The sequence below is a fragment of the Monomorium pharaonis genome, chromosome 9, assembly GCF_013373865.1.
Source record: "Monomorium pharaonis isolate MP-MQ-018 chromosome 9, ASM1337386v2, whole genome shotgun sequence".
NCBI lineage: Eukaryota > Metazoa > Arthropoda > Insecta > Hymenoptera > Formicidae > Monomorium > Monomorium pharaonis.
This window is the reverse complement of record NC_050475.1, coordinates 15,751,498-15,764,770: the sequence shown is the minus strand read 5'-3', so window position 1 is coordinate 15,764,770 and position 13,273 is coordinate 15,751,498. Positions and strand designations below refer to the sequence as shown.

Below are 13,273 nucleotides of genomic sequence, written 5' to 3'. Positions count from 1 at the left end.
CATCGCTCTCCCGCATTTCGCACGCGCTTGATTCGTTTGCGCCGACATCAGGTCAGTCGCATCACTTATGGCCGACGCTATTGTCGCTGCAATTTCTTCGCCTTAGCAAATTTTGTGTAACGTAGAGTCAAAAAAATAGCTAATCAAGAAAAAAATAGGAGATGCAACTGGCTCGATATTGGTTCTAATTCACACCTTATGTTCTATTTGGTTTTTATAGTTATTGAATATATTGATATAAATATTATATAAACTAAAGTAAAATAATAAAATAAAATAATATTTATCGCTTGTTCACTATTGTTCGGTAAGTAATCGTATAAGACAATGACAATAAAGTAAAGTAAATTAAACAAAAGGATTAACTTAAACGCGTTGTGTAAAAGTAAAACAAAACCTAAGTGAAATTGTTGGTATTAATGTCAATTTTTTTCTTTTTCCAGGTCAAACTGTCAACTCTACGGTGAGTATAAGTTTGTAAGTCTAAATCTATAGTTGAATGTATTAGTTAATATATTATAAGAGGTAAGTAATGTTTTTTAAAATACTTAAAAATAGAATATTAAAAGTTTGAATAAAAATGAAAAAAAATTCTTTGTTTTATACATATATACAGGGTGAGTTTTAATGGCTGTCTCAACTTTTTACCATGAGAAATGGAATTACCGACTGCAATCTTAGTACACACATGTACGACATATGCATGTGCAAATGCCGTACATGTGTGTACTAAGATCGCAGTCGGTAATTCCATCTCTCATGGTAAAAAGTTGGGACAGCCATTAAAACTCACCCTGTATATATATAAGTATTAAGATTAAACGTATATGAATCTTAAATCTACGTGTAGTATAATATGTAGTATAATATGGTAAGTATAATATGTTTCTTAGTTCTATTGGTAAGTATAAAAGGTTTAAATGAGTATATTTACATGTTTCGTTGCTTGTTAGCATGTTTCTTTCTTTTTCAAGTCTGTGTTGGGTCTTCGCCGTTTTAGGTTAACATTTCATGTGTCGTATGACAAATTAATTAGACTTTTTGATTGGCGATAAAATAGAGCATTTCTAGAGATTATGACCAATCGAGAACGCCCAACCAGTTCGTCGTACGACACATGAAATATTAGCCTTAGACGTTGATGATCGTGGTTCCTGTGCATGTATCGTTTCGTCGACTTTCGCACGGTTCTCTTGGTTTGATTCGATGTCGTTACTCTCCATCGATCTCTCCGCTGCATTGTCCTTTGACCGTTCAAGTTGTTGTTCCGCGTTTCTGATTATTGGGATGTTGACACTTTCGACATTTGCTATTTTTGTTTTTGCGACAAATTTTCCCCCTTTGCCGCGTAGGTACGTCTCCGGTTTTCTGATGGATCTACCGTCGACCTTCTTGCCTCTCTTTTTTGCCAATATCATCTTCTCACGTTTCGAAGGCTCTCGAGTGGATTTTGATTTTTTAACGATTTTTAGTATAATAGGGCTTTCGTCCTCGTCACTCGTCAATGTCTGTTTCTTTTTTGTAAGTTTTGATTTCTCATGGCGGTTCTTCGGCTGATAAGCGTCTCGTGAATTATCGGATTGTATTTCCAATAACTCGTACGCTTGGTCATTGTGTGTAACCTCACACTGTTTTTGCCTCTCGTCTTCCTTGGTCGTTGTAGTTGCCGCTTGGCTGATCGTTTGATTCGCCTGCGTTGTCACGGTTTGCACTGGTGTTGGAAAGAATTGTTCGACGATCATTTGTTTTTGCGTGTATCGAACTAACATATGGAAGTCCACTGATTCGTCGTGCACGGTGGGGTATTTAGTAGTGCGCATCATGAGTGTTACCTTTGCCATATTATCACCGTTCGGTTTCTTCATGTGCACCGTTTCCGTGTTGATGGTTGCCATATTGGCTTCGAGGTTATGTTCCGTAAGCACTTGGTTAAAACTTTGTTTTGTTTGCTCGTAACCTCTTTGTAATTCCTCACTCGGTATTGGATCCGTTAAGTTTTTGTAATGTTCTATGAAAGATTTCATGGTGTCGATATGATTTTGTATCTTCAACACGTTTATTTGGTCCTTAAGGATTTTTTTGAACTCTATCCTCGTTTCCGCCTCCTCTTCTAAAAGTTCTCGAAATTGCGATTGATTCATCTTGGTTGCTTCGATTGTGTTCGCGAATGTTTTGACGTTCATTTTGTATCCACTGGGCGCTTTCACGTTCGTACTCGTTGCTTGTCGCTCTACGACTGGTCTTACGATTCGCATTGTTTCGTCGTATCTCCGCCTCGCGCCGCTCTCGCCGTTTTCACTCGCCGGTACGTCGTTGTGATCGATGTTTGCTTTCGCGGTAAATGGATGCATTACCGTCGCTCGCATTATTTCGCTGTCGCCGGCTCGATCAGAATCGTCAAACTCCCATGTTATTTTGTCTCGTAGTCCAGCGCCGACTGGATTATATTCCTGTAACAAAATAGCAATCTGTCGGTAAAAATGTACGGTATCGATTCATACAAATGTATAATTTCTGTCCTGTTTTACAATTAAATTAAAAATTTTTTTTTTTATAATTAAATTTTAAATGTTTTTTTATTTTAAACTGTAATACATATATATATATATATATATATATATATATACAACGTTTAATTGGGTAGTGGCGTAACACAGGCGTGTTTGACCGTCTTACATATTTTCTACAGCGTACGATCTCCAGTTGTACAGTATTGTAAGTCCCGAATTTATGTAAGGTTTAAATACTATGTACGTATTATATAATATACGTATACACAAACATAGTATTTAGGTTTTACATAAATTCGGGCCTTACATTATTGTACAACTGGAGATTGTACGTTGTAGAAAATATGTATTAGACATATGCTTCTTCAATGTACTCGGTCAGACCCGGGCAAACGGACTACGACCAAACACGCCTGTACGCCACTAGACAATTAAAAATTATTAAATAAAAAACTACTAAAACGCGCTTCAATGTGCTGCAACACATTCGGCCAGGGGCTCGATTCTTGAATTTATTCGCAAGAGAAACGTATTCGCAAATTCTGTTCTTACAGAAAAGTTAGAAATTTATTGGCTATCGTATGGCTATTAACCAATAAACTTACAATTTTCTGTTAGAGCGAGTATTTGCGTATACGTTTCTCTTGCGAATGACTTCAAGAATCGGGCCCCAGATCCGGCAAACCACCATAGATCTTATAGATATGAACCGGCAATTGCTTACAGTTTGTGCATAGAAAACGATGTCCAGAAGGTGCGAGAGAGAAATAGACTTTTTAGTACTTCTTTCTCGAAAGTTACCGAAAATAACTATCGCGCATGTCAGCGCAACATATGCATACATACACACACACACACACACACACACACACACACACACACACACACATACACACACACACACACACACACACACACACACACACACACACACACACACACACACACACACACACACACACACACACACACACATATATATATATATTTATAGGATAAAATGTAACTGGAAGCCATCCCATAATAGAAAGATAGACGGGATCGAGATGAACATAAAAGTTCAATATTGTCTTGGATTAGGTTAGGTTGTGACCGGAGAATCGATTGTCAAAAAAATTTGTGTCAGAAATATTGAACTCACTAATCTCTGTCTTTGCAGTGGTCTCTGTACAGTCGTCAGCTCCTTTAACCCTCCAAGAAACAAGGTAGACTTGGGTCAGGATCGTCCTTCGTCCTCGAGCCCCGATTACTGCGTTGCGGATCGTCTTCGCTTAAGATGAGTATTTATTTATTTATTAATTCTTTGTCACTCTCACGCGAACGGATCACTACACGCATTTATTAATATTTATTTATTTATTTTCAGGTGCTGCCGTCGTCCAGGTTCCAAATCGCCACAGGATCTCCGTCGTTCCCCAGGATATCTCGATAGATAAGTATTTTAGTATCGTTATACCCAGCGGTCCTAGTCTTTGATAGAACTTTTAATTTCAGGTGTCCCAGGAATCGTATCCAGGATTCAGAAATCTTTACGCACTCGGGTAAGTAAATCACACATTGTTTTTAATTTAATAGATAAAACAAAAAAAGGTTTATTCATATCTCATTTGATTCACATACTCCCGTACGCGACGCTTCATCACAGACGTTTACGGAGATCTTAATAAACTTAAAAGAAAATAACACTTTCCTGTACGCGTCGCTTCTTCACAATCGTTTGCGTTAAGATTAATAAACAGTTTCGTAAGAACGCATAAAGTTTGTCGACCTACTCGCATTCGGTCGCGTGATAACTATTTAACGGGAAAACAGTCTTATGCTCTTCGCGGAACTTTCGTAATTCGCCTACTTGTATTCGGCGAGAAATTCAGGTTATGACACGCGCGGATATCTTGCCTCACCGTCTGACAAGATGCGAAAGCTCTTGAGGCGTTTCGATTCTCCCTTATATACTAGATGCGAATGCGCATCCCCTCCATGCTGCCTTTAGCCATTCCCCCAACAAGTTTACATAGGATATGTAACATATCCTGTATAAACTCGGGGAATGGAACGAATCATTGAAGCACGTAATGTACATTGCAAACAAAGGGAGCTTTCCAACAAGAGACACAAATCGGTACAGCATTTCTGTCTTTGTTTAATATACACTTAGAGACAATTAAAGACAGAATTACTGCTGTGTCCATTTGTGTCCCTTGCGGGAAAGCTCCCATAATTAATGTACACTACGCAATGCGCATTGTTTGTCTCTAACTGTATATTAAACAAAGACAGAAATGCTGTACCGATTTTTGTGTCTCTTGCTGGAAAGCTCCCTTTATTTGCAATGTACATTACGCTTCAATGATTCGTTCCATTCCCTTTATAAGCCTATATAGGATATGTTACATATATCCCTTATGTATATAAACTCATTAGGAGAATGGACCGAATCATTGAAGCGTATAATGTCAACATGGGTTAGCGACTTGTAGCGTTTTCTACTGGGAAAACTGGTGCAGCAACGCTGCGGTAGATTTCGATGAAAACTCCACTAGCGCAATAATAGTGCAGGTTTAGTGTGGTTCAGTGGAACACATCATTAGACAGGTTTAAAAATTAAACAATTTCATTGTTATAAAGTTTACTAAAATAATGTAATAACATATACTTTAATGTAATACCTTAAAGCACGAACATAACATCTATTTAATTTGCACTGGCACCTTCCACCGTCTCGAAAGACGGTGGAGCAAAAGTTGCACTCGGTGCAATTTTTTTGCATCAATTTTGTCGGTAGAACATTAAACATTGAAAATATGTGAACTGATTACAGTGGAACAATAAAATTGCACTCAGTGCGCACCAGTGTTGCACTAGTTTTTCCAGTAGAAAACGCTATTGGACGGGGTGGGTGCAAGAGTGGGGCCGAAGACCCCCCTTGCACCCCCGTATGTGTGTGTGTGCGTGCGAAGCATTCTCTGCATCACATAAGCCTTGTTCGTTTCGTCTGTTCTGGGTCTACTCGGAGCAAACTCAAGTAGACCAACGCACTCTAATAGGTTGATTCCGATGACGCCAACCTATTAGAGTGTGTTGGTCTGCTTGAATTTGCTCCGAGTAGACTCAGAATAGACAAAACGAACAATACTATAGGTTTGCGACTTTCCACGCAAAACGAGATGCTCATAAAAATAGGTAGACATTTGAAATTCGCGAATTTTTTGCATGGCTTATGTTTTAGACAGCATACGCTTGCGGCCAAGAAGCATGGAAGGGGTACGTTCGGGGAGACGCTATTAGCGCTATCAGCATCAGTTTATCCTTGTTCTACTTTTAATAAATAATAAAGATGGACTGATGCTGGTAGCGCTCTCCCCGAACGCACCCAAGATGTGACCGCTGCGCATGATTAATAGTTATTACATGTCGTCGGTATGACAGGTTTTATAACCTGATAGTCGTCAACTTTAACTGTTAATATCTTCCTTCGCGGAGCAGAGCGACGCTTTTTACTTACAGATTCGTGTTCTACGCACAAAAATACACGATATTGTTTAGTTTTAATCAAATCGGTGAGGCAGCCCGTTTCTTTCAGTATTACCAAAATTTTTATGCTATTAAACGTAATAATTTATATAAAATTGTGCTAACCTTAAAATATCTGTTTCCATAAATAAAAATGTAAAGATTTCATGTTGCATATAACCATTACATTATTATTATTGAGATGTTATCAAAGCTATTTTATATTATATATAAGAAAATTCATTATTGTTCACATATTTCTCAGAAATGCCTCGATCCAAAGTTTCCGATTTAATTGGTGTACTCAAAGGAGTACAAAGTGTTAAAAATGCTCTGATAAAACATCAACAGGATGCAATCAGATATAGGATCATACACTCTAGTATAAAAAATTTGCCTAAAAATTGTTTACAAAGTGCTGGAAAGAAATTGACTAACACAGAATCAAGTAACATTCCTGTAAGTCTTGCAATTAAAATCCGAGTGGTATGTTATCTATATATGTTGCTTTTTAAGATAATTATTTTTTTACAGGGACAGATAACAAAAGATTTGAGAGATGTAATTGAACGTATAAGTGTGGTTCAAGAAGGTATTAAACAATATATTAAAATAACAACTAATCAAACTTTGGATATAAAATATAATTATATTCCCAAAAAGGAAACAAAACTATATGTGTACAATACTGCAAAAGATCCTAAAGAATTGCCTATTGAAGATGTCATACTACCAAAATATAATAAATTGATGACTCAAAAGTCTTTAGAAAGAGAAGACATGCAAAAGCATAGTCCGACAAAAAAGTATATGAGTGTAAAAGAAAAAATTAAGACCATTACTAATTTAGATAAAGAGATACCTGACATAGAATTCTCTGATAAGGATAAAGAAATCTTGCAAAAATTAGAATTGGAGCATGAAAAGAATATTAAAAATAGAATTGCAAGTTCTGCTTGTCCTTCTATAATTAAATCGCATGAGAAGGAACATGTAAATAATGTGCAAATAAGTTCTAAAGAAAGGTCAAAAACTAAATTATTGGTTAGACCAAAGCAATGTGTAAGCATAAAAAATTTTTTTAATTTTATCTTATCTTAGATATATAAAAAATATGTATTTATACTATACTAATTAACTATTAGCATATTGCTTTATTTATTTAGCTATCACCTACTGCGAAAGAAAGAAAAGTTCCTTCTACAAGACTACAAAGAATGATAAGTTTTGGTACCTTAGGTATTGGTCTTAGTTTTGGTACTGCTGTAGGATATACACGAAAAATTTTAGGATTAAAGGAACAAAGTATTGGGGATACAGTTGACAGTACATTTCTTACTAAAGCTAATGCAGAAAGAATAGTTTCAACATTATGCAAAGTGAGAGGTAAGCTGCAGATAATTGCATTGTGTGTGTGTGTGTGTGTGTGTGTGTGTGTGTGTGTGTGTGAAAATTTAATCAATTTACAAAAATTATAGGTGCAGCTTTAAAAATTGGTCAAATATTAAGTATCCAAGATGATACTATCATAAATCCTGAATTACAAAAGATCTTTGAACGAGTTAGACAAAGCGCTGATTTTATGCCAAAATGGCAAGTGGAGGTAAATGATACAATGTATAAATTATGAAGGAATTTTTTAACATTTACAATCCCTTCTAGAAAGTGTTAGCTGAAGAACTTGGACATGATTGGAGAAATAAACTTTTATTCTTTGAGGACAAACCATTTGCCGCAGCATCCATTGGTATATTGATGCCTTTTACTCATATATATATATATATATAATTGATATTATGAGATATTCTATGTATTTATATTTTATATATCTTAGGACAAGTGCATCACGGTACATTATTGAATAAGCAAGATGTAGCAATAAAGATTCAGTATCCTGGTGTAGCTGCGGGTATTCAGAGTGATATTAAAAATTTAATAGACATAATGAAGGTAACAATACCTTGAGTCAATGTGTGTCATGCAGAACTTTATTAATAAATTTTATCACATATTGTATGTGTTTGTTACAGATAGGAAATATATTTCCAGAAGGAATGTTTATAGATAATGTCGTAGAAGTTGCGAAACGGGAACTGGCATGGGAAGTGGATTACATAAGGGAAGCAGAGTGTACGAAAAAATATAGGGAATTAATAATGCCTTATTCAGATTATTACGTGCCTGCTGTAATAGGTAAATGATAGGTTAAAAAAGGATCATATTATGTTAATTTTTAATATTTAACAAATTAAATTTTAGATGATCTCTCTACAAAGCAAGTATTTACAACAGAGATGATAGAAGGTATACCTGTTGACAAATGTGTAGATATGGATATTAAGATTAAGGAACGTATAAGTGAACTGATCATGCGTCTGAGCTTAAAAGAATTATTTGAATTTCGATATATGCAAACTGACCCAAATTGGTCCAATTTTTTTTATAATCTTGATACAAAACAGGTTTTATATACTAATTATTTATGTATTTTTAACTTAATTGTGTAAAAGAGATGTATTAATAAATACATTTCCGCAGTTAATTTTGTTGGACTTTGGAGCATGTAGAAGTTATGAAAAACCATTTATGGATAAATATATAGAAGTCATTAATGCTGCAAGCGAAGGAAACCGCAACAAGGTGTTACAATTATCTCAAGAGATGAAATTTCTTACTGGATACGAGTCTGAGGTATTTTATCTTTAAACAGTTTTTAATATCTTAAAACGTTATAATTTTTATATGTATATACAATTATGCTTGAATGATTTTTACATTATTAGATTATGAAAAATGCTCATGTAGATGCAGTCATGATTCTTGGGCAAGTGTTCAACAATAATCATGAGTATTACGATTTTGGTGGTCAAGATGTAACAAAACGGTATGTTCAATCTACATACTTCATATTATTTCTATATCCATTCCGTAATATATAATAAATGCATGTTGCAGAATCCAAACCTTAGTGCCAACTATAATAAATCATAGATTATGCCCACCACCCGAGGAGATATATAGTTTGCATAGAAAATTGTCTGGAATATTTTTGCTGTGTGCAAAACTTAGAGTTAAGATCAAATGTCGCGATATGTTCCGCGAGATTTATGCTAATTATAAATTTGATTGACACATTTATGTTGATGTTAACAAAACAATACATATTTTGATCAAAACGTATAATTTATTCTGCAAAAATGTTTTTTCTTCTAATACAAAATGTATAATAATAATAATAATAATGATAATGATTATTGAATTGATAGTTTCGTTTTATCGGCACAGTGAATTTTTATAATGATATGCAGTGTTAGAAGTTTGTGGGACAAAAAGATGAGTAAGAGGAGTTTCACATGGTTTTATATCTGCGCGTGCAACTCTGGCTCTTTAGTGAAGTATGTATGTCGCAGAAATATTAGATACTGTTAAGACTCTTATAAAGAAAAATGCAGAGATGGGAAGAATTGGAGTATATAGTAGTTGTGGAGGAAAAATAATACAGTAAAATTATAAAAATAATAAATTCACTGATTTATTGCGTTCGATTTACAACATGAATATTTAATGTGAAGGTAAGAGAAACTGCAGAAAACCTTACAAATATTTAAAAATTACAATTACAAATAAATTGAACAAAGAATATATAATTATAAGTATTTAAAAATTACAAACAAAATAATATAAAAATAATTACCTAAAAATTATGTCACCCCACAAACACCCTGCATTGCACCATTATCGTAAATGCAATTGGATTTGCATTTCTTTAATTTTAGATCCAAGATACAAAATCGAAGGATTTGATGTAACATTATGGGGCAAAAAACTTAAAAATTGTACTATTTTAAAATTTGAAAATATTTATAAAAATAATTATTATTTAGATTAATCAAATAATCCTAATAAAATAGAAAATACAATTTAAAATATTTGAGAACATACTTTTAAAAACGATGACGTCGATGATAATGATCTAATAATAATTAAGTGCCGTCTATTTGCCCAAAAAACCTCACGTTTCATGGAAAACAGAAATTAATAATTATTTACAGGCTTCGAGAGAATGTATAAGTATATGTATGAGTTCTGACTATGACAAAAAATAAGATTCGATTACAGAATAATTCTTTAAAAGCTTTAATGTATATTAATTCATGGATGAAATGTTCTGTGATGTGAGAAATTTGTGGATTTTATTTTTAAAAACTTTATAATCTATAATCTTTTTATAATTTTATAATCTATAATCCATTTAAAAATAATGTAAAATTTAGGCTCACAATTATTTGATAATATAAAAAATGGTTTAAGACATTTTTTGTGGATTTTATTTTTAAAAATTTTATTATATTAAATGTTTAAAAAAAATTTATTATTTTTATTTACAAATATAAATAACATTTTCAAAAACCAATACTATTAAGATAAGAACAAAAATCTGGACATCTTATCTTGGTATTGCCTTAATATTTTATTCTTAATTCTGTCTTGACCTTGTCTGGAATTTAAAGAAATTTAAAGACGACGAGACAATATCAAATAAGTCTTCTTTATGTACCTATGTACGTATGTATGCACATAGTACATATGTACAGTCGGGTCTTATATTTAAGATTATCTTAAATACTGTCTTAAGATGCCATTAACCAATCACAGAGCCGTATTAGCATCTTAAGACGTATATTGCTTGAGACAATCTTGAAATAAGATTTGACTATGAATACCGGCCTTAAGCTGTTCTTGAGAGGTTTAAATATTCGCGCCGCGTATACTATGCGATGCGCGCGACACAGGTTGCGATGGCGTACTAGGCGACCGGCGACCGCATAACCGGCATAATCGGATCTACGCTGTATTGCTATTCCTAACCTCAATTCAAAAGCACGAGAAAAAGCCTCCGGTGGAGTTTCTTACGTTTCGCTACGATTTTGGTGAGAATTCTCTCATTAAATCGACAACATATATATTTACTTGTGTAGCGTCAAATCGCGCAATTTAACAGAATGATCCGAGTTTTCAGTCGATTATCGAGAAACGCGCGTTCCGGCGTAATCCCTGACTTTCTCTTGCGCTGCCGAGAAACACGCTGCTGCCTGTTCAACGCCACTTTCAGAACCATGTCGAGCAAGTCGGCCGTGAGGATCGGCACGCACGACGGTACTTTCCATTGCGATGAGGCTCTCGCTTGCGCGCTTCTAAAACTGCTGCCGCAGTACAAGGATGCTTCGATAGTGAGGTAATCATAGGTGAAAGCTATGTGAGTTTTAGTCGGGCGATAAAATCGGAAAAGAGAATTAATTATTATATCGAAACAAAATAAACGGGAATGTGTGTTGGATTTGCAGAATCCATGGGTATCCCATTGCATTTTTAGATCTCGAAGCCAAAGTGTCTTGGATACCTGTGATATCGTGGTGGACGTCGGCGGGGAGTACGATCCCTCTAGGCATCGATACGATCATCACATGAGGTAAAGAGAACTTTTCAGTGAAAGACTGACTTTTGTGTTGAAAATGTTTTACTTGTTAAAAAGCTCACAAAGTGACATATTGCAAACAATGGAAAAATTAATGGAATCAACTGTGACTTGAAAATTCGAGCATCTTTGTTTTTGTTATCTTACAATTGTGTATCAATATCTAGATTTAAAAATATTGTAAGAGTTTTCCTGTTATGTGATTCTATATTCTTACAATATTGCTTTTTTTAATCAATAAATGAAATTAGATTAGAATATGAACAGCATACATAGAAGAGAGAAATATTTATAATATTATTTATTAGGCATCAAGATTTGCTTTTAACAAAAAAAGATTTATTTCTTATTTGTGACATTTTTTAATAACACACCATTAAATAAGATTTCTGCTTTCTACTTCACTTTGTTATTTACTCTCTTCTTGTCTCAGAGAATTTCAGGAATCGGTGAGCACCGTTATGAAAAGACCAGGGTATGACTGGACAATAAAACTGAGCAGTGCAGGATTGATCTACTGCCATTTCGGTCATGAGATACTGAGGAACATCCTTTCGGATGTAACGGAGGACAGAGTTATTGATGAGATTTTTAAAAAAGTTTACGATACTCTAATCAAGGAGATTGATGGTATAGATAATGGCATACCAATGTATGATGAGGAACCATTGTAAGTAGACATTTATAATGTTGCGTTGCATGGTAAGCTTTCCTGAAATTATTTCACTTGGGTTTGCTCCAGGTATCGAATAGTTACCGATTTAAGCGCACGTGTAAGCAGACTGAATCCGCAATGGAATAGTTTGGATGTGAACATTGAGAAACAATTTGAGAAAGCTATGGCTTTGACTCTGGAGGAATTTTTAGAATTTGTACAATATACGAGGAATGTTTGGTTACCAGCAAGAGATATTGTGCGGCATGCTGTGGAGAGTCGATTCGAAGTAAGGAGAACTCTATCTACTTTTCTTGCTTGTATATTTTTGATTATCATTTTATGTAAAATATTCTTGTAAGGTTGATTCGAGTGGGGAGATAATAATGTTGTCGCAAACGGTACCGTGGAAGGAGCATCTATTTCAACTGGAGAAAGAGATGAATGTGTCGCCATCGATAAAGTATACTATTTTCGAATCTGACAACGCTTACCGGGTTCAATGTATGCCGGTAGCACAGGGAAGTTTTGTGTGCAGAATGTTCTTGCCGGAAGCCTGGGGCGGTTTGCGCACTGACGCCCTCGTGGAGGCCTGTGGAATCGAAGGCGCTATATTTGTACATTCCGTTCGGTTCATTGGCGGTCACAAAACCAAGGACGGCGCGGTGACGATGGCACGGAAAGCACTTGAAATCGGAAGAGCCATGCAATGTAAACAATGACGATGATCAAGATTAGAATGACGTTAATTTTTTTAGAATTTTTATCAAATATTTTTTTACAAAAATATTTGAAGTGAGAAACTTAATAAAATCCTCCCTCTCATATAAAACTTAATGTCATTTCAGTTATTTTAAAAAAATTCTGTGGTTTAAAAATTATTTAAATATTTACGAGAATGTTTACAAATTAATCATGAGTTTAATTATGAGTGTAGTCTCAAAATTTAATCAAGTTCTTATATTATACGAAAATACTGAAATTTTCTTAAACGCAAATCTTTTATGTATATTTTGTTTTAAAGGGTAAGATTCCGATCATTGAACATTCATTATATTACAACAAAAGAAAACCATATCATCTTTTGAATTATTGTACAATAAATATATCTGAATATTTAAT

At 34.4% G+C, this 13,273-nt stretch overlaps 2 protein-coding genes across 6 annotated transcripts; both read left to right on the top strand.

Moving 5' to 3' along the window:
• Window positions 1-5,539: 5,539 nt before the first annotated feature.
• Window positions 5,540-9,279, top strand: LOC105837749 (atypical kinase COQ8B, mitochondrial). Of its 2 annotated transcripts, none has more exons than XM_028189808.2 (12): window positions 5,540-5,690; window positions 6,286-6,479; window positions 6,555-7,082; window positions 7,187-7,406; window positions 7,499-7,623; window positions 7,683-7,767; window positions 7,855-7,970; window positions 8,051-8,213; window positions 8,280-8,482; window positions 8,559-8,711; window positions 8,804-8,904; window positions 8,976-9,279. In XM_028189808.2, the coding sequence occupies exons 1-12, from the start codon at window positions 5,675-5,677 to the stop codon at window positions 9,148-9,150; spliced, it is 2,079 nt and encodes a 692-aa protein (XP_028045609.1). In that variant the 5' UTR covers window positions 5,540-5,674; the 3' UTR covers window positions 9,151-9,279. The 2 variants fall into 2 exon arrangements, with proteins under 2 accessions (XP_028045609.1, XP_012538251.1); XM_012682797.3 differs by lacking the exon at window positions 5,540-5,690 and adding an exon at window positions 5,840-6,067.
• Window positions 9,280-10,802: 1,523 nt separating this feature from the next.
• Window positions 10,803-13,261, top strand: LOC105837724 (MYG1 exonuclease). Of its 4 annotated transcripts, none has more exons than XM_012682785.3 (6): window positions 10,803-10,951; window positions 11,041-11,256; window positions 11,395-11,490; window positions 11,930-12,166; window positions 12,239-12,440; window positions 12,514-13,261. In XM_012682785.3, the coding sequence occupies exons 2-6, from the start codon at window positions 11,138-11,140 to the stop codon at window positions 12,871-12,873; spliced, it is 1,014 nt and encodes a 337-aa protein (XP_012538239.1). In that variant the 5' UTR covers window positions 10,803-10,951; window positions 11,041-11,137; the 3' UTR covers window positions 12,874-13,261. The 4 variants fall into 4 exon arrangements, with proteins under 4 accessions (XP_012538239.1, XP_012538224.1, XP_012538233.1 ...); XM_012682770.3 differs by having other exon boundaries at window positions 10,827-10,951; window positions 11,023-11,256; XM_012682779.3 differs by lacking the exon at window positions 10,803-10,951 and having other exon boundaries at window positions 10,958-11,256; window positions 12,514-12,614; window positions 12,690-13,261.
• Window positions 13,262-13,273: the final 12 nt, after the last annotated feature.

Excerpts from the sequence above, each read along its gene's own strand:
- LOC105837749 (XM_028189808.2), top strand. Across the intron at positions 7,624-7,682 it reads TGCCAAAATGGCAAGTGGAG|AAAGTGTTAGCTGAAGAACT; the intron begins GTAAATGATACA and ends AATCCCTTCTAG. Across the intron at positions 8,214-8,279 it reads TTACGTGCCTGCTGTAATAG|ATGATCTCTCTACAAAGCAA; the intron begins GTAAATGATAGG and ends ATTAAATTTTAG.
- LOC105837724 (XM_012682770.3), top strand. The coding sequence starts at position 11,024 with ATGATCCGAGTTTTCAGTCGATTATCGAGAAACGCGCGTTCCGGCGTA. Across the intron at positions 11,257-11,394 it reads AAGGATGCTTCGATAGTGAG|ATCTCGAAGCCAAAGTGTCT; the intron begins GTAATCATAGGT and ends TTGCATTTTTAG. Across the intron at positions 12,441-12,513 it reads CTGTGGAGAGTCGATTCGAA|GTTGATTCGAGTGGGGAGAT; the intron begins GTAAGGAGAACT and ends TATTCTTGTAAG.